Source organism: Dipodomys merriami, unplaced genomic scaffold (assembly GCF_024711535.1).
Source record: "Dipodomys merriami isolate MVZ:Mamm:240054 unplaced genomic scaffold, mDipMer1.0.p SCAF_5, whole genome shotgun sequence".
Lineage (NCBI taxonomy): Eukaryota > Metazoa > Chordata > Mammalia > Rodentia > Heteromyidae > Dipodomys > Dipodomys merriami.
Window position 1 is genome coordinate 325,406 of NW_027206068.1, and position 19,742 is coordinate 345,147.

At 47.1% G+C, this 19,742-nt stretch overlaps 1 protein-coding gene and 1 long non-coding RNA gene across 22 annotated transcripts in view; one reads left to right on the forward strand and one right to left on the reverse strand.

Moving 5' to 3' along the window:
- LOC138809437 (uncharacterized) overlaps nt 1-19,742 on the forward strand; it is a 53,934-nt gene that overhangs the window by 29,465 nt on the left and 4,727 nt on the right. For 10 of the 17 annotated variants that reach the window (XR_011366842.1, XR_011366849.1, XR_011366840.1 and 7 more), the window contains 4 exons: nt 3,446-3,523; nt 4,851-4,917; nt 7,282-7,388; nt 8,187-10,123. This is a non-coding gene — a long non-coding RNA (uncharacterized lncRNA). Of the gene's footprint in view, nt 1-3,445; nt 3,524-4,850; nt 4,918-7,281; nt 7,389-8,186; nt 10,124-10,677; nt 10,786-12,725; nt 12,879-16,902; nt 16,990-19,742 lie in introns of those variants that run through there. The other 7 variants (XR_011366855.1, XR_011366845.1, XR_011366856.1 and 4 more) reach the window with 5 other exon arrangements.
- LOC138809432 (ral guanine nucleotide dissociation stimulator-like) lies at nt 3,517-19,621 on the reverse strand. Of its 5 annotated transcripts, none has more exons than XM_069995947.1 (14): nt 19,440-19,621; nt 18,988-19,184; nt 18,346-18,405; nt 17,439-17,629; nt 16,018-17,186; nt 15,697-15,915; nt 15,327-15,430; nt 14,835-14,895; nt 14,124-14,192; nt 13,615-13,698; nt 13,121-13,153; nt 12,709-12,830; nt 11,436-12,518; nt 3,517-3,659 (listed from the first exon to the last, which is right to left on the reverse strand). In XM_069995947.1, exons 1-13 carry the CDS (start codon nt 19,560-19,562, stop codon nt 12,422-12,424), a joined length of 2,529 nt encoding a protein of 842 aa, XP_069852048.1. In that variant the 5' UTR covers nt 19,563-19,621; the 3' UTR covers nt 3,517-3,659; nt 11,436-12,421. The 5 variants fall into 5 exon arrangements, with proteins under 5 accessions (XP_069852048.1, XP_069852051.1, XP_069852050.1 ...); XM_069995948.1 differs by lacking the exon at nt 3,517-3,659 and adding an exon at nt 10,784-10,963; XM_069995950.1 differs by lacking the exon at nt 18,346-18,405.

Consider the following 19,742-nt stretch of genomic DNA (forward strand, 5'->3'; position numbering starts at 1 on the left):
TAATTTCTCCTGTAATTTTTTCCCTCTGGTCCTGGCCTAGTTGCTGCCTTTGGTTTCTTTTGCTCAAGGGTAGTGCTCTCTCTACCACTTGAGCTGCAGCTCTGCTTCTGTGTTTTTTTGTTTTTTTGTTTTTTTTTTTTTTTTTAATGTAGTTTATTGGCCATTACAGTCTCACTGATTTTACTGCCTGGGTTAGCATTGAAACATGATGTAACTAGGATTACAGGCGTAAGCTACCAGCACTCAGTTTCCTCTGTCTTATTAGTTTTTTAAGAGCTTAGAACAGTGACAGGAAATCTTTTCAGCTGTGGCACTGTATAGTCACTTGCTTATGACTGTTGGAAACCAACTTTCTTCCTGGCTGATCTTCACATTCTTTAGAAAGCTTGAATGAGGGCTGGGAAGGTGGCTCAGTGGTAGAGCGCTTGCCTTGCATGCCTGAGGCCCTGGGTTTGATTCCTCAGCACCACATAAGCAAAAAGAAAAAAGCCAGAAGTGGCACTGTGGCTCAAGTGGTAGAGCACTAGCCTTGAGCTGAAGAGCTGAGGGACAGCGCCCAGGCCCAGAGTTCAGGCCCCACAACCGGACCCCAAAAGAAAAAAAAAGCTTGAATGAGAAGCGATTTGTAAAGACTATAAATGGACCTAGAAGCAAGGAAATTTAGTACCCTAAAGATCTCTGATGGGAGAAGGGGAATCTAGCATTTGCAGAGCACCTACTGGATACCAGGTACTGAGCCAAGCAAATTATATTGGTTTGTTGATTTTTTTTCCTTACAAGTTAATATAATGGATGAGAGGCCAGATGATTGAGATCACACAGCTACACCAGTGTCACTTAATTGACTCTTTAGTTATGAAGTGAGATTTGATTTTTGTGCCTCAGGTATTTTATGGAAATATCCAGAATGCATTAGCATTCAGCTCACATTTGGGGCAAACTCACTAGTACTGTATTTGTGGGTGATGACTATGTGGAGAGAAGATTCTCCCAGGGAATGGTTGACTTTGCAGTGTGGTAGCCTTCCCTGGGAGGAAAGGGATATGAAAATACCATCTATGTCATATTTTTTTTTTTTAATTTTTTTATTGTAAAGATTCTATACAGAGGGTTACAGTTACATGAGTGGGGTAATGAGTACACTTCCTCTTGAACATTGTTACCCCCTCCATTGTTTTCTCCCTACCATCCCCTCCCTCCCTCCCTTCCCCAAGGTTCTTTTTTTTTTTTTTTTTTTTTTTGATTGTGATTAAGTGATTACTTAATTTCCGGAAATTCACAGTATTGTGGAATAATGATGCTCATTTAAAGTCACACGTTCATTCTAACTTTCCTGGAGCAAATTGTCTATCACATTCTGTAATATATAACGGTGTTCATATGTTATATACCATACACGTGATCAGCAGCATGGGGATATTTAGTAGTGGTTCAACCAGATGAGTGGGAGTTCTTTGTTTCTTAAGTCCTGTTAGTTTTGTCATATCACCTAACATTTTGGATTTATCATCCGCTTATCAGGGAGACCATGTACTGTTTGTCTCTTCGTTCTTGGCTTACCTCGCTCAACATGATTCCTTCTAGCTCCATCCATTTCCCTGCAAATGCCATTATTTTGTCATTTCTAATGGCTGCATAATATTCCATTGTGTATAGATACCACAATTTTTGGATCCATTCATCTGTGGTGGGGCATCTAGGTTGTTTCCATATCCTAGCTATTGTGAACAGTGCTGCAATAAACATGGAGGTGCACGTGTCCTTGTATATTGGTTCCTGTTGTTCAGGGTAGATGCCTAGAAGTGGTATGACTGGGTCGTAAGGGAGGTCAATCTTTAGCTTTCTAAGGACCATCCAGACTGCTTTCCAAAGTGGTTGTATGAGTGTACATTCCCACCAGCAGTGTAATAGCGTTCCTCGTTCTCCACATCCCCTCCAGCATTTGTCGTTGGCTGATTTGTGGATGTGGGACATTCTGACTGGGGTAAGGTGGTATCTCAGGGTTGTCTTTATTTGCATTTCCTTCACCACCAGGGATGAAGAACATTTCCTCATGTGTTTCTTTGCCATTTTTATTTCTTCATTTGAGAAGTCCCTCTTTAGTTCCCTTGCCCATTTAGTAATTGGTTTGTTAGGTTTGGGAGGGATTAGTTTCTTGAGTTCCCTGTATATACAGGATGTTAACCCCTTGTCTGATATATTGCTGGTAAATATTTTTTCCCAATTAGTTGATTGTCTTTCTAGCTTGGTTGCGATAGCTTTATCTGTGCAGAAGCTTTTTATTTTAAGGTAGTCCCATTTGTCGAGTCTCTCTCCAATTTGTTGTGACCCTGGGACTCTGTTCAGGAAGTTCCTTCCTGTGCCTATTAGTTCAAGTGTCTCTCCTACTCTGTCCTGCAGTAGTTTCAGAGATTCAGGTTTAATGTTAAGGTCTTTAATCCATTTTGAGTTGATGTTGGTGCATGGTGATAGGCTGGGGTCCACTTTTAGTTTTCTGCATGTGGCTGCCCAGTTTTCCCAGCACCAGCGGTTGAAGAGGCTGTGTTTCTTCCATTGTATGTCTTTGGCTCCTTTGTCGAATATCAGCTGGCTGTAGGCCTGTGGATTTATTTCTGGATCTTCTATTCTGTTCCATTGGTCTTCGGGTCTGTTTTTGTGCCAGTACCATGCTGTCTTTGTTATTATAGCTCTGTAGTAGAGTTTGAAGTTCGGCATGGATAGCCCTCCCATATTGTCTTTATCCCCTAGAATTGTTTTGGCTATTCTAGGTCTTTTGTTGTTCCATATGAATTTTTGGACTGTTTTCTGTATTTCAGAGATGTACGTCATTGGGATTTTAATAGGAATTGCGTTGAATTTGTATATTAGTTTTGGAAGTATTACCATCTTTACTATATTAAGTCGGCCTATCCAGGAGCATGGGAGGTCTTTCCATTTCCTAGTGTCTTCTGCAATTTCTTTCTTTAACTTTTTATAGTTCTCATTAAATAGTTCTTTTACATCTTTGGTTAGGTTAATTCCTAAATATGTTATTTTTCGGGAGGTTATTGTGAATGGGGTTGCTCCCTTTATTTCCCTCTCTTCCTGTACATTATCAGTGTATAGGAAGGCAACTGATTTTTGTGGGTTTATTTTGTATCCTGCTATTTTGCCAAAGTGATTTATGATTTCTAAGAGTTTGGGGCCATCTATGTCATATTAGTGGCATACATGGAGGTGACATGTATATGGGATCTGCTGAGGACATAGACATGACACCTATGTGCCACTAACTGCCTTCCATTCTATGTTTTAATACATTCAGCGAGGTAGAAAATGATGGAATGAAAACAGGATGCCCTATAAAAGACTAAGACACTTTAACCTTTAATCCTATAATCCTTTAACACTTTAATCCTATAACCCTTCAACTCCTTCAATCTCATTTTTGTCTCTTTATTCCCAGAATTTGACATTCATGTAGCCAGGTGATGATAAAGAAAATGGCTGTTTTTGTTTGTCATTTTGTACTGCTGAGATACAGGTCAGTGGTGACTGCATCCTCCGATTTAAAGCAGGGGTGACTAAGGTGAATCACTTGACTGTTCCAGTAGGGTGATGACTCTCTTTGAGGTACTAGGGGATGCCACCACACCTTCTGTTGAAGGAAGACAGACACACTGGAAGAAGAAACCAAAGATTTGTGTTTACTAATTTTCACATCATCATCATCTTACTTTAATATCCTGTTGACAGTACCCAAAAGAAGATGCATAAAATAAGGAGCAGGGATGGTGAATGGTCCACATTCAGTATGAATCCTTGATTTATTCAGAAAATAAAGTCTTTTATATTTTCCTCTCTCCTGTTAAATGGCAAAACCATTGCAAAAGTGCAGGGTGCAAATGTGCTCCTTGTTAAGAGAAAAGTCATTAGCTTGGTCAACAGAGAGTGGGAAATAATGGTGAAATAGCTTGTTCTCAGGTCATGTAATGCTGTCAATTGTTACCTAAAAAACGTTTTTAAAGAGATTGCATTTAGGGCTGGGAAGGTGGCTCAGTGGTAGAGCGCTTGCCTTGCATGCATGAGGCCCTGGGTTTGATTCCTCAGCACCAGAAAAGCAAAAAGAAAAAAGCCAGAAGTGGCGCTGTGGCTCAAGTGGTGTAGCACTAGCCTTGAGCAGAAGAGCTGAGGGATAGCGCCCAGGCCCAGAATTCAGGACCCATGACCGGACTCCCCCCCCCCCCCCAAAAAAAAAACATTGCATTTATGTGATTTCACTAAACCATATTTTATCACTGTGAGATAACACCTGGAAGAAAGGTGTGTTTGGCGTTGTGGCTCCAGAGGTTTCAGTCCTTTGGCTCTTGACTATGGTGCTGTGGTGGGCAGAATATGATGGTGGGTGTCTTATGGTAAACTAAGTTCATCACCTCATGGGAGCTAAGAAGGGTAAAGAGTGGAGAGGTGGCAGTCACTATTGCTGCCTCACTGCTCTCCCCCACCCCGCCCGCACACATGTCCTCCTTGTCTCCCTCCACACATAATATTTGGACATAACTTCCTCCTACTGGGGTTCACCTCTTAAAAGCTTCATGAGCTCTTCTTAGCACCAGGGCTGGGCACCAAATCTCAATTTTATACATGCCTTTGGGAAACATTCGTTCACACCACGCCCCTTGAGAGCAAAGTGGGTGTTCGAATAATGTACTTCTCAGAAATATTTTGGCCTCAGACATCAAAGACATTTTGCTCCTTTACCTTGTATGGTTTTTTTAGGCATGAGTATTTACTAGAAACAAAATTTCTAAGTATACTTTCATTATTATATTCCTGTGCATTTATACTTTATTTGTGTTTCTCTTTCACAGTATAACAAAATTGTACCTGGCGACACATTAAGAGGGGATGATGGGGGATGAATTTCGGAATATGTTGGTAAGTATCTTTATAGTATTGGCTAAGTTTTCCTGTACAGTGGTGTTCATTACTACAATACTTGTAGCTACAAACAACTGGTTATCCCTTATGTTAGACAACGAAGGACTGTTCAGATTATGTTTCCTTCTTTGCATGTCTCAGCTCTGAAAGTCACTGTTTTCTGTTCCTCCATCTTGTAGCTTTGTTCTCTGGGTCTGGAGTCTTCAAAGGTTATCCCAAACCATGAACTAATGACTCTTACAACTAGCCGGAACAGTAGACTTCCAGTTCATCCATCATCCATTTCCAAAGCCATAGGAAAATCATTTCCTCTCTGAAAACAGTGGACAATTTTATGCCCTGACTGGATTCCCTGTGCCTGTTTGCCTGTCTGGGTTTCTGTTTATGTGTCTGTGGATGTGTGTTCATTCAGAAAGACATCTGAGACAAATAACCACCCTCAGCCAGCTACTTGCATGAAGTGTGTCTTATGGATAGAGAAGTCACAGATGGTAACTTTGTCGTTTGAATCTTGTAGAGATGTGGTTGAAGTTTCTCTCCTTGGTCATTCAGATCCACATGAACCGTGAATGTCAATTGTGATGCATGTGAATTCTGTCAGGATCACCTATGCTGAACTATGCACTATTTTTTGCTCCCATCCTACAAACTTGGTGATGCTTCCCCTGTGGGTACATATAAGAAGCATGCTTTGTTTCTAAGTAGAAGTTTGGGGAATGGAAATACCGCAGAACACACAAAGCTTTCAGTTATCAAATTTCACCACACTGTAGAAGATAGGCATTTCTAAACACCACACCTCTCATTATCATGATTTTGAGCCAAGACTGTGACATTCTATTGCTTCCCCCCCTTACGCCCCCCCCTCCCCAGGGGGGGAGAAAAGTACAATGTTACTGTGGTCAAACCTGATGATGTGAATAGTAGAAAAGCTCTGCAATTTAAAAACAAAACAAAATCAAAAAAGGAAGTCACATTTGCTCAGGATGGTTTCATTTATTTGAGAAGTTACAATATGTGTACGGATAATTGGGAGACAAGCTTATTTGTAACAAAATAAAACAAATGCAGTGATGTATGTGGTACCTCTAAATGCTTTGAACATTCTGTCTTTACAAAACCACAACTGACTGACCACTCTAGCCATTCTTACTAAATAACGTTGCTTGAGCCACCAACCTATATCACTTATAAAAATTATATACCATACAGTGGATTGTAACAAATACTATTTCTGTTTAATAATTAGAAATTGGATCTAATTGTCAGCTCACATCAACTTGCTTGATTCTTTGTGCCTTAGGTCTGTGACTACAAAAGATGATTTTGGTGTCTTTCATTATTTCCAGCCCCTCTTCATCTTTCCTTCCTCCTTTGTTCCATCATTCCTTTTTTCTGCCTTTACTTCCTTTTCTTCTTTCCTCCTTCCTTCTTTGCTTTGTTCCTGTTTCTTTTCCTTTCCTTCCTTGCTTCCTATCTTCCTTCGTTCGTTCCTTCCTTCCTCCCTCCCTTTTTCTATCTTGCTTTCTTTTTCTCTTCCCTTCCTTCCCTTCCTTCGTTCCTGCCTTCGTTCCTTCCTTCATTCCTTCCTTGCTTCATGTTTCTATCTGTCTGAACTGGAATTTGAACTGAGGAGCCTTGTGCCTACATTGCTTCTTCATCATCTTTCAACCTAAAATTCTTAATTTTGTTATGCTGTATGTCATATTATTTTCTTTGTTATTTCACATTATCTGGATCTTCTCTATTCTCTTCTTCTCACCCTGCTTTGTATTGAGTTTATTCCTGTACCTCCTCCTGTTTTTCTTCTTTGCCTAGTTTTGTTCTCAAGTACTATTTTTTCCAATAAATTTCATTCCTATTCATCATAACTAATATCTTATTTCATGGAATATTACTTTACATCCTGTTTTCATCTACTCTTTTTGGAATTGTGGGATAATTACTTTTGCCTGGGGCTGCTCTTTTTATTTCCATGGCTGCTTTGTCTGTCAGCTATGGAACAAAGCCGGTTCATCACCTCACTAGGAAAACACAAGATGACATAACCCTTGAAATGTGCATTACACACGCGCGCAGGCACGCACACACACACACACAAACACACACACACACACAGATTCCATCAAGTTCAATGCCATTCCAAAGAATGATTCCAAGAATGAGGAACATATACAAATACAATGCAGTTACCTCTGCCTTCCATACATCCTGGATTATAGGTGTATCCCATATGCTTAGTTTCCCCATGGAATTGATGGGGTCCTTCCATGATGTGCATGTAAACCTGAGTGACTTAGTCATGCCTGTACATAACGAGCTTTTACTTGTTTTCCATGTGATCTCACATCACATCTATAGATAGCCCTCTGCAAGACAGCCCAATGCAAGATTAGTCATAGAAGCAGAGGAGACAAAGATGCTCAGGGAATAGGAAGAAAGATTTCTTCAATCAAATGGCAGAGGAGGTAAGAGGCTTTGAAATGAGCTATTGTGTATTCAGAAATAGCCAGGGATTCTTAGGAGCTCCATCTTTAAGACAGAAAGCAAAAGAGTATGGCCAAAGAAATGAGCCTGGGGGGGGGGGGAATGGGAAGGTGGCTCAGTGGTAGAGCGCTTGCCTTGCATGCCTAAGGCCCTGGGTGCGATTCCTCAGAATCACATAAGCAAAAAGAAAAAAGCCGGAAATGGCAGTGTGGCTCAAGTGGTAGAGTGCTAGCCTTGAGCTGAAGAGCTGAGGGACCGCGCTCAGGCCCAGAGTTCAGGCCCCACAACCGGACCTCCCTCCCCCCAAAAAAGAAAGAAATGAGCCTCCGGTGTTTCTGAACCTATCCATGTTATGGTATTCAGCAGCTTGCAGCTCTGGGGAGATCACTGTTAGAAGTAAGGACACCCTGACAAAACGGAATGTGTGGCTCTGTGCTTTGTGACAGACTTGTCTTCTACAAGTGAACAGTCAGATATTTCCTATAATTTTGTGACTAAAGGCTCTCTGGTCAAGGTCCCAGGAATGCTTCCACCCATTCTTTATCCAAGTCCTTTCTCCCAGATAGGGTTATGAACACTAAATTTGTTCAAGTCCAATAATGCTAAATATTCTCTCAATTGCTCCAGTTCCATTCCAAGTGTCCAGTAGCCACCTGTGACTATGGGGTTGCAGAGCATTGGGAGATGTTTGTCACAACAGAAAGTCCTACTGGACAGCAGTGTGCAGATAGAGCTGGCTAGCCTCCTCAACCTATTGTTTCTACCTCCTGTTTCCACAGGTAGCACACAAAAGCAGCTCACAGACTCCAGGCAAAAACTAATTTGTCATCTTCTGTGGCTGTGACCAAACACCTGACCAAAGCCTGCAAAAGGACAAAAGGATCCTTTTGGCACAAGGTTTTATGGATTTCCATCCATGGTCAGTTGGCCCTCTTTCTTTGAGCCTGTGCGTAGGCAGAAATCATGACAAAGCTGTTGAGTTGGTGATGGTCAGGAAGCAGAAGAAACCACAAAGTGGAGAAGCCAAGGTCCCAACAACCCTTGCCATGGGGACCCCATGACTTACTTCCTTCTGTCTCCTAAGTAACACCAGAGGCTAGTGGCCAGCCTTGAGCACATGGGCTCTGAAGCAATTTCAGTTGCAGGTATTCATAGATACTGGCTGGAGCTCAGAAACTTGTATGCTAACATTCCCTGCAGATGTAAACCTCCCAATGCTAGAAAAGTGATCGACAGACTGAAGTCCCAGTGCCTGCGAGCTGTGAGCCTGGATCCCTCAAAGTCTTTTCTAAGCAGGACATGGTTTAAGGATAACATCCTCTTGCCCATGACGGTGAGGCAGAGATCTCACAGGCCTTTCACTGTAGCTGCCATTGTAGTCCACTGAACTGAAGATTCTGAAGGAAGCAGCTTGTCCTATTTTGCAGCCTGACTGTGAAGTCTCTGTCCCTGATGACCTCTGGCCTCCACTATATTCTAGTAATTTCAATGGGAACAGAAGGTGAAAATTCCTTGGAGATTACTTCTCAGTGGGGCAAGCTAATGAAAGGAAATGAACTCTATCACTTGGGGGGTAAGGGGAATCATGAGGATAACACTGGGAGAGCGTGAGGGAAGGGGTGACACTTTTGAAAAGAAACGGACTCAGAGCCTAACTGTAATCCCTCTGTATCTCATCTTTACAATTAAAAGAATCATCTGAATCTCAGAATGAGTGTGAAGCTCAGCCCTTACCTAGAATGATAAAGAAGAAATGGGACAGGTAGTTGCAAGCAGGAATTCCTGTATTGTGTACAGTGTGGAAGGAGTCAATGAAGTGTGTGGCCCTCACCCACCTCACAACTGAAGCACAAAGGTTTCTGTGTTCAAAACCCAAGTATTTCTTCCAGTCCATCTGAAGCTGCATCTCCAGAAAAGCTGGGGTTGCCCCAAGGACATTTGAAAGGGAAAAGCTTATTCTGCTTCTTATTGTGAACATGAGACCCAGTCCTTCAGTCTCATGGCCTTGGTCCTAAGGCATGGATTGGAGCTATGCATTATCCCTTCCTAACCAATCTCATCCATCTCCTCACATCCTCCTTCCACCTACCCTGTGCATGAAAAACATCACATGAGGTTGGACACATGACTCATGCTTGCAGTCCCAGCTAGTGTGGAGGCAGCCATTGGGAGGAGCACAGTTCAGGGCCAGGCTGAATAAAACTGTTAGCATGACCCCATCTCAAACAGTAAGCTGGGTGTGGTGACAAGCACCTGTGAGTGTAGCTTCTATGGTTGACTGAAGATCCAAAGGATCCTGGTCTAACCTGAAGTAGGACAAACCAGGATGTGCTATGACAGATTTGCCTGAGAGAATAGTAGGCAGTAAATTACTGGTGTGGTGTGTCACCAACAATGATAAAACTGACATCATGCAGGGCACTGGTGGTTCATGCCTGTAATCCTAGATCCTCAGGAGGCTGAGATCTGAGGAGCACTGTTCAACGGTGATAGAGGGAGGAAAGTCCAAGAGACTCTTATCTAAAATGGACCACCAAAAAGCCAGAAGTGGCAACCTTGAACATAATGTTTAGGGGCAGTACCTATGCCCTGGGTTCAAGTCCCATTATCAAAACACATACACACACACACACACAACTAACCTCCTTTAAAAGTATATAAGAGTAAATTATTAGGAAAAATACTTTATGTTAAAATAAGAATAGAAAATTCATCTACTATAGGCAGTGTGTCACAGGTCATCTGTAGTAGATGCAATAGCAATACACTATAGATCTCAAAATACATTTTCTGTTTATAAAGAAAACTCTACCAAAAGATTGTAAATTGTGATACACATTTTCTGCTTATCATCCAATAAAACTGGAAATTCACGATAAGTAGCTGAACGAAAATATCCACTTGAAAAGAGGACACTTCTTTCAAAAATGATCTTTGAAGACAAAATTAGAAAGGAGAGGAAAGCTATCTGAAATCTCCTCACAGGAGAAAGGAAACATTTCTCTTTTCAAGTAAACATTGTATCTTCAGGTGTTTCCTCTCTCATCACATCCAGCACTGATGCTGTTAGGTCATTCATTTGGGCAGTGATTCCATTAGGAAGTTGGGTTGACTATTCTATTCTTGCATCTGATAGAATTTACCATTCTGTGAAATGTAGCTTTCATGCAAAAGCTGAACTCCACATGATTTCTGACCATGTAATCTGTCACTGTATGGCCATGGATATGAAGCTTTAAGTTTTGACCGTTTTGTGTTTGGTTTCAACAGTCTACAAGGATATCTGGAATGACAGTGTGTATCTCAGTTGTATAAGGTTGAAGATCTCAGGCTGTTGAGACACTGAAGTTGCAGATGTTAATCACAAGCACCTGGCAGGTAATTTACAGTGGAGGATTGAAACAACAATTATCCTCTATTGTGCATTATCCTCTATTGATCTCTTGCTGGGCTCCTTTGCTACTGCTCTGTGGAGGAGTCCAGAAGCATAGTCCTCACTTTCCTTCCTGGTCATGTGTGTCTGCTTGGCCGGATGGACATTTTGTCCACTGGAACTCTGGTATTGTGAAGTAAACACAAAGGGGAAGTGCTCTTGCCATGGCTTTCTTCAACTGTGTAATGGAGAAAAGCTAATATATCTTCCTATAACAGGCATAAAAGCCCAGGAGGGCAACTATTCAAGAATTATTTGAACAATGAAAGAATGAGGGAAGAGGGTTTATATTCCCTTAGGAATCTGTGAGTGGCTCTGGCATTTGACTGATGTGCTTTCTGTGATCTGTTTTCTCCTTTGCATGTTTCCCTGTGTTTTGCTTCATCAGTGTGTTTATGGGTTTAGGAATGAACTTCTGTTGTAAAATTGTGATTTTGGTTTGACTGAGTTTAGCACTTCTTGCAGCTCAGCAGTGTCTCCCTCCCTGGAGCACTGCCCTGGGTCTGGTGTGGCATCAGGTTGTTTTTCCCCAGGGTCCTGCAGTTGTGCATGGTGACTCCAGTCCCTCCCAGCAGGTTGAGGGAGGCTTCCCTACCTGCATGGAAGTAAGCCAGCAGCTTCCCACACAGATGATGGCTGTTGCAAAGGAGACTTTTCAACACTCAGATTTCAAGGCTTGTGGAACAGTTCATAAGAACACCTGACTGAAAGCCTAGTTCCTAGAGGGACCTGCTCTTGCTCATTCTGCAGGAAAAAAAAATGAGCTCAAAGCCTGAAAGGTTTTCTTCTTAGAATAGAATATGCAGAAGTCTCTGCCATTAACGAAGGCAAAGAAAAGCACCCACCAAAACCTTGCTCTTGTAAAGAAATGGTTTGAACAGGCTATTGTGTTTCCACATAGGTTTTTAATCTAAATGACCTGACATTTGAGTCTTTGTGCATTGTGCAATGCATTTCCCATAACTCATTGGAGAATATGATTTTCTGTGGTTGGAGTCCAGGCATCTGGGCTGAATAAAGGACAGCCTAGGACAGAGCCCCATGCCCAGCTTTCCTGGAGGGTTGGGGGCTCAGGAGTGGCAAGATTCCCTCATATTCTGTCATCTTTGCCATGTAGATGTTTGGGGCAGACTGATATAATCGATTGCAGTGTGAAGAAGGCTTGGGTGAGCAGCCCAAGTGCACGCTGGGTACATGGCTGCCATTCCCACTGCTGAGCTGCTCATTTGTCTCCCACTGGGAACTGCCATTGTTGCTGAGCTCTCTTGTCAAAGCCTGGCAACTGAATGGAGGGACTGCCTTAATTCCAGGGCTTCCCTGAGCACACAGGGCTGTCCCATACCCACTGCCCCCTGGGCTTGAGGCAGCCTTCATTAATGTTCATTTTCAAGTAGCCATATGCCTAATCCTCTGAGGACCACCATGAGACCCCAATGAAGGAAGTGAAGTGGGCAGAGGTCAGGCCACACCACCCAGACAAAGGCTTGTGTGGCAGTTGGTGGGATGGCAGCCCAGCTCATCAGGCTGCTTGTCCCCACCACCCAGACCCTGGGGAGTCCCTGGCCCCATGGGCCAATGTGGTTACTTTCCTGAGCACTTCCTCAGGCGAGGGCTCCTCTTGTTCTTGGTCAGGACAACTACCTGGCGGGGAGGCTCCAGCTCCCTGGATAGCTTGGAACTAAGACAAGAAGTAGCTGGTTGGACAGCAGGCTCCCCTGGGGGTTCCCTCCCAGGGGCCCTGGGGACTCAGGAGCTCATACACCCTTCCTTCAACAGGTCTGGTGGGAGGCTGACTCAGGCAACAGGCTCTCATGGACTGGTGCTGGGGATTCCCATGTTTGTTGTCCCCACTGCCTACCCCAGCTCACCTTTCCAATTCACTTAGGTGCTTCAGATTGTTAAACCAAGACACGAAGTTCATGTCAGGAACCACCTGGAGCTCCTGACATGAGCCCTGTAGTTCCTTCATCAGTGCCATCACCTTGAATTCCTGGTTGAGAGAAAGGACACAGTGGTGATGGACCTGGACCAGGGCAAGGTAGGCCAGGCAGCTGACTTCGGGTCTTCACTTGGCTTCACTCTTGTCTCTCCCCAACACACTCGCCTTTCTCTACTGAGATACAGTGCCCAACCCCAGCAAGCTGTCCTAGATCCCCAGCTCAAGGCCCCATCTCCTGACCTCTGGAGGACAAGTGATGTGACCATCCACATCAGAGGGAAGGAAGGACCTAAGGGACCCGCACAGCTGGCTGCCTGCAGAGGAAGGTGTCATTTTCTCACCTCTCGTCGTCTTTTTATGTTTAGCCAAGAGCCCTGCACAGCAAAGAATATGTGCTAAGAAAATGCTGTTTCCACTTGGCGCCCTACCAAGTCCTTCCAGCAGAGGGCAGGCTGGGTGCAGAGCTGGACTAGGATTGCTCTCAGTCTAGGGCAGGGAGGCCTAGGTCCTGAGGACAGGGAGCTCACTGCTCAACTCTCTGTGGACATGGCAGACACTCGAGGCTTCCAGTGACAAGGCCATGCTATTCCCACATGCTATGTCAGCTTGAGCACCTGCTGTCACACTGCCACCCTTGCTCACCACCCTCTGAGAGATGGCCCCATGTCATCAGCAGCACTGAGGTCTGAGGGCACAGGGCATCACAAGTAGGATTGCTGTGGTGCTTGGCACTCTGGGGCTAGGAAGGATGTGGGCTCTTGCTGGAGGTCAAGGGGCAGGGAGAGGCTCTTTGTCCCCAATCTGCTTTCCCAGGGCTGGGGCCCTGTTCACTCACATCCTTGGAATCTTGGTCTTTGTGCAGTGAGGCCAGGTGACTGAGGATGGTGCCCAGGTAAGGGACTGTGCCCTCGGGATAGTCCTGTGGCATTGGGTGCAGAAAGATCAGAAGGGTCCTGTTAAGCTCTTTCCAAGAACCCCAGACTTACCCCAGCCCCATGGAGCCATCTATCTAGCAGAACTTGGGGCAAGACAGGCTCATTCCTCAATGATCCACCCTCTACCCCATACCAAAGACACAGCCCTGCATGGGGAAATCTATCTAGGTCTGGGCCCCTCCAGGGCTGGCACTTCACACGAGCAAGGTCTGTGGCCCTGCCCTTCACCTGCTCCTCTACTCTTGTGCAGGCCTTAGTGCAGTGGCTGCAACTCATTGCTGCAACATGCCATCTGAGCAGAGGCCAGGTGTGATGGGGCATTAAGGGAGTGGGCCAACAGGTCGGGGTTGGGGGACACCCCTCAACTACTCCTTCTAGAAAGCCCCTGGCCTCAGGCATGCACACTCACCAATTGTTGAGGCTTCTTGCAGCCTCTCTTGAGTTTCTTCCAGAAGGTCTTGTATCTGGACTCTCGCCCCTGGCAGCAGTTAGCATGGATGTGGAACATACTCATTCTCTAACCATTCAACCCTCCAGAGTCCCCTCTTGCCATGTGGTGTGACAGCCATGGCTTGGGCCCTAGGATCTCAGGCTCCCTGGGACCATCAGCACTGTATCCCTGGGCAGGTCAGAGCATATGCCAAGGCCTGTCTCCATGGTGGATGTGGCCATTTGCATCCCCTAAAAGATGTTTCTGTGGCTGCCTGATCTGAAGGGACATCTTGAGCTCACGTGACTGCCTAGGCTTCCCTCCTGGGAAGGGAAGGCCACCCAGAAATAGAGCCAGGGCATGGCTTGGGCATGCCAGGCTGGCGGGGTGTAGAGAGGCAGCCTCAACACAGGCCGCACTCAGGAGGAAGCTTGACAGGAAATCTCAGCAGCAACCTTGACAACCCAACCCTGTCACTTTCTCCACCCTCCTCAGACACCCAGGTGGCCTCGTCCACTCACTCCACGGGGTCCCCAGGGTCCTCCTTTTCCCCATACAATCTGTCCCCCACCCAAGCCCACGACGGACGCTTCTCCTAGCTATGTTGGATATGCTCCTTGAATTCCATCAGAGAGAAAATTTCCCTCGCCTCCGTCCGGGGGTCAAATCTTATTCCAGGGCTTATACAACCTTGTACACTTGCTCCTGGCAGTGTATCCTCCTCAGCTCCTGATAGACAGCTACTCTCTCCCTGGACGATGGGCAGAGACAAGGTGACAGATGGGAGAGGAAGGGAGAGGAGGAGTGTGAATGGATTTCCCATTTTGAGGCAGGACTTTATGTGAATGGGAACAGAGCTGTGCAAGGAGAGCCACTGTGACCCCTAGGTCACATGGTTAGGAGCAAAGTCTTGAGGGGAAACCTCCAGCTCCACCCCAATTCCCAGAGTGGTTTTGCTTGGAAGAGCACTGCACAGACTGGTGTAGCTGTGATGTCTCTGAAGGAAAACGTCCCCAAGGGCCTTGTGCAATGTATGGCAGAAGAGGAATCCCAACCTAGCAGGCAAATCCTAGGCAAGGCCATAGAGCTGTGGTCTCTGCCATGGGGCACTGCCATTGGGCTCCCAGAAGATGGACGCTAAGCTGAGGAAGCAAGGGTTGCCCAGAAGAAAGGTGCACCCACCTGCAAACCAATCTCCACATCTTCTTCAGGCCTTGGAGCTGGCTGCTCTGCAGAGCACACACAATTGCAAAGAATGTGGAGATATTTTTTCGTAGGTGGCACTCCTAGGAGTGAAGAATGGGTGAGGAGAGCTGTGGAGGAAACTCCTGGGCTCCTGCTTGGCCTGGGGCTGGGCCTTTGTTACTAGGCTGAACTGGGACAGCTTGGGGGAGGGGAATGACAGTGGAAGCAGGGCAGGAATGCACACAGCCCAAGTGAGGGCAGAGTAGGAGGAGGGCTTTAAGGCTAGGCAGTGGCTGTGAGTGAGCAGGCAGACACCTGGTAGGAGTGGGAAAGGGAAGAAGGGCCCCCGGGCCCCTCCTGCTCATACCAGAGCCACCTCTATCCAGTGCTGCACCACTTGGGCTCTCTCTGCTGCCTCCATGCTGTGGTCCACGAGGCATGTGGTGATCACACAACTGGAGACCTGCTCACAGTGCTCCAGTATGGGAAGCAGAGTGGGTGCCAGGCGCTCCAGACACTCCTTCTGGTCAGGTTGTACATACACGTAACTCAAAAGGTGGTAAGGGACAAGTCTTTTGAATAGTTTCTTAAGAGAAGAAATAAATGATCAGTGACTCTGCCCTAAGGCAGGTGTGGCAGTAAAGGTGCAAAGGAAAGCCCGCACGCCCAGCCCTGCCAAGCTACTTACGACGGCCATGATGGAGAACTGAACTGCCTTCTCTTCGGGCAGCCAATCTAGCACTCGAGCTGTCTCCTCATCACTGTCTAATTCCATCATGCAAATCCGGGATGGCCCCCTGGAGGAAATCTGCACATCCTCCATCTCCACGCACTCCCAGGGAGCTGGGTCTATTTCCGCAGGCCTGTCTGCCGCGCTAGCTGGTGGGCGAGCAGGCTCTTGCTCAGCAGCACAGGCCAGAGCACCATCAGTGTCTTCAGCCACTGGGGGCTCAAAATAAGTAACTGGATGAATGTCCCCTCCTAAGCCTGTGTCAGTTTCCAGCTGCACAGATGGGACGGGTGCTACATCCTGGCTGGGCGGCAGAGGCTCCTGTGCGGGTGGCTCTGGCTGCTCAGCAACAGGCTCAAGACAGTCAGCCTCTCCAGCAAGCAGGCAAGACTCCACTTGCTCCTCAGATGGAGCGAGAGACTGCACTTGCTCCCCAGATGGACCGAGAGACTCCACTTGCTCCCCAGATGGACCCAGAGACTCCACTTGCTCCCCAGATGAACCGAGAGACTCCACTTGCTCCCCAGATGGACCGACAACAGACTCCAGGCTTTCATCTCCTGGAGCCTCTAGCTCTGGCCCTGAGCTGCTCACTACAATAGGTTTGGAGGGATCTGGTTGAACTGCTGATGCGTCTTCTTGGGCAGGTTGCAGAATTGGGTCACACTGGCCTTCAGGCAGGTGGGCTTCTGGAGTGGGCACTGGTATACCCGCTTCAATGGCATGTACTGGTGCACCAATTGCTGGCTCTAGAGCCATTGGTACCACTGGGTTAAGTGCCTCTGGCACTGAGGGATCAGCCATTCTTTCCTCATTTGAATGAAGAAGACTTGCGTATTGCAGGTCAAGATCCAGATGTGGTGCTGGAATTGGTGCAAGGCTGTGGGCCATTGGCTGACCTGCAGGTGGATTGATCTCTTCGGTCAAAGTTGATCGAGTTGAGTCAGAACATCTGTCTGCATGGGGTTCTTGTTGGAGCTCCACTGTAGCTCCTGGAGCTGAGGGGGCCTCTGAGGCTACAGCTAGTTCCAGCTCTGACTGACATGGTAGTACTGCTTCTATGCAGGGTGTTGGATCCAGTGGTTGAACAGTGGTTTTCTCATAAAGCCTGGCAGTTGGTGGAACAGCTGCAAGAAAAGATCCCCTACAGCACTGCCTTCCCCTCAGTCATTCCTACGGCCACAGACCCCTGCCTGCTGAGAAGCCCTAGTCCTTGGACTCCACCCCAGGAAGCCCTGCCAGGACAGGTTTCATGCCACGGCATCCAGGTTCCCTGGCTGTCCTGTTGATGGCCCCATGGTAGCATGGGGGCTGCCTTCAGGTGGACAAAGCTTGGAATCCCACACCTGTTCTCTCCTTTGCCAGCCCATGCTACTCACCCTCCAGCTCTGGCTTCTTGAGAAGCATGTGCTCCAGCTGGCTGAGCAGAAGGTGGGCCTGCTGTTCCTCAACAGAGCCAGGCATATTGAGGTGCAGATATGTTACCAGGTGTTGCAGGCAGGACGTGTCCGGTGCTCCAGTGAAGTCTTCAGGGTACTCCCTCATCCAGGAGCCCAGTATGAAGAAGGCTCTAGGTGCAGAGGGAGAAGCAGCAGAGTCAGAGGCTGGGCCTATCCTCCTTTCATACCCCCTCAAACACAGGTGTATGAATTGGGCTCCTGGGCCTGCTCATGCCCATAGCCCATAACGAGCCTGGTCACCTGACTGCACTACACACATTGTCTACACGAGGGATGCGACTAGACCTACATCACAGATGAAACCACCCCACCCACACCCACCGCCTGGTGTCCCTGGGCATGCTCCCCAAACTGTCATCTCTGGGGTGCTTTGTCCTGTTGCTTGTTATCTCCAGAACCCAGAATCTCCTCACTTGGGCAGCCTCTAGTGGCCTCTAGTGGCCTCCTGTTCACATAGAGCCAGGTGTCAACAGTCTTGTCCTGACTCTCAACCCAAACAGCACATCCTGGCCCTTGAGCACTCACTGAGGCCCCTGGAATCTCAGGGCATTGTCCATGATGGCGCAGTGTGGCCCTCCCGGTTCTGTGTGGTCCTGAGGATTCCCAGGGCAGGCAAATGGGACTGGGTTGGTCACATGCCAGAGGCTTCTCCCACCCTCCATAGGCACAGAACAAGCACACACAATCCCTGCAGGGACACATTTCTACCTGGACTTGAGCCTTCCCCTCAGGAATCTCAATTTCCCTTTGCCCAGGCCTCCCAAAGCCAGCTCTTTGCAACCACCCCTAAGACACATGCCCTCCCTCCTCCCCCAGGCACACTCACAGCTGCAGGTGCTCCTGCGCGCCTGCCTTCTCCTCCTCATACTCAAGGAAATGACTGTATCTAGGGGACACCATGAGAATGTCAAACATACTGTGTCTGCACATGATGTCTAAGGTCCCAATGGTCTCTCTGAGCACAGGATGGAGCTCAGGATGACAAGGATTTCCCTGTTCTTTCACTGAGTGGTGTCAAGCGTCTGGAAATGGATCCCCACACAAGATGATGAGCCCACTAGCTTCCTCCCACACACACACCTCAATGGGCATGGGGTCTCTCAGTGTTTCCCCTGGGCTTCCTAGTGAGGTTCAGGTAGGTCAAGATGCCCAGAAGGAACATCCACCACCACTGTCAATTTGGAAAATGCTTTTCTTGAGGTCTTATTCATAGGAGGCCTCGATGTAGAGAGGGGGCTTCATGAGAGAGGGGCTTCTCCCAGCTCCGCCCACATCCCTGCGCTCCCTAGTGTGTAAGGTCATGATGTGGACAGGCCTGTTCAGGACCCATCCCACCACTCCAGCCTCAGGCAGTGAGGATGTTGCTCCTAGCATGCCTGTAGTCAAGATCCAAGCAGATCCTCACTGGTGCAGCACATGCCAAGGCCTAGCCAATGGATCCATCCCTAGGATCAGAGGTGGCACTTACCTGTTGAACAGAAGGTTCAACACGTGATGGGCAGTCGTGAAAGTGCGGTATGTCCCCAGAAATACTGGGATAAACACGGCATCTTCGAAGAGCAGGGCAGGCACTAAGTGGTCTACTAGCTTCTCCACTTTGCCTCCCTGCAGGTATCCTGCTTTGCAGGGATCAGGAAGGGTGGGGGCTAAAACCCACTCTAATTCCTGTGAAGAAATGAGACACAGTTAAACATAGAAACAGCAGCACACTGGGAAAAGGCTCAGGGCCATACCATGAAAATAACCTGGGGACACACACACACAGACACACACACACACAGACACACACACACACACACACACACACACGCACACTTACACCCCACTCAAGAATGTAAACACATGGCGTCTGAGGCTGCCAGAAGGCAGTAGGTTAGGGGACTCGCCCTCCCCCCACACCCTCCTTCTTCCTTGATTCACCCGTGGGATACATGTATTTCTTCTCAGGCGACTGGGACAAGGGATGACCCAGCGTCTTCGAACAATATCGAACTCGCTCTGTGGCGCTGTTCTGTGGAATAGCGGGCAACAGCAGGAGAACATCCTGCTGTCCCTCCGCTGTCCATACAGCTCAGCTGGTTCAGCTGGTAACCAGCACCAACTCCTGCTGGGCCTTTGTGACATCATTTCTGAAGATAACATCATCAATGAAGGGAAGTCCCCTCTTCTGAACTCAGCCTCAGACCAGACCTCTGCAAATGTCCCCTGGGTGCTAGCTGGGCC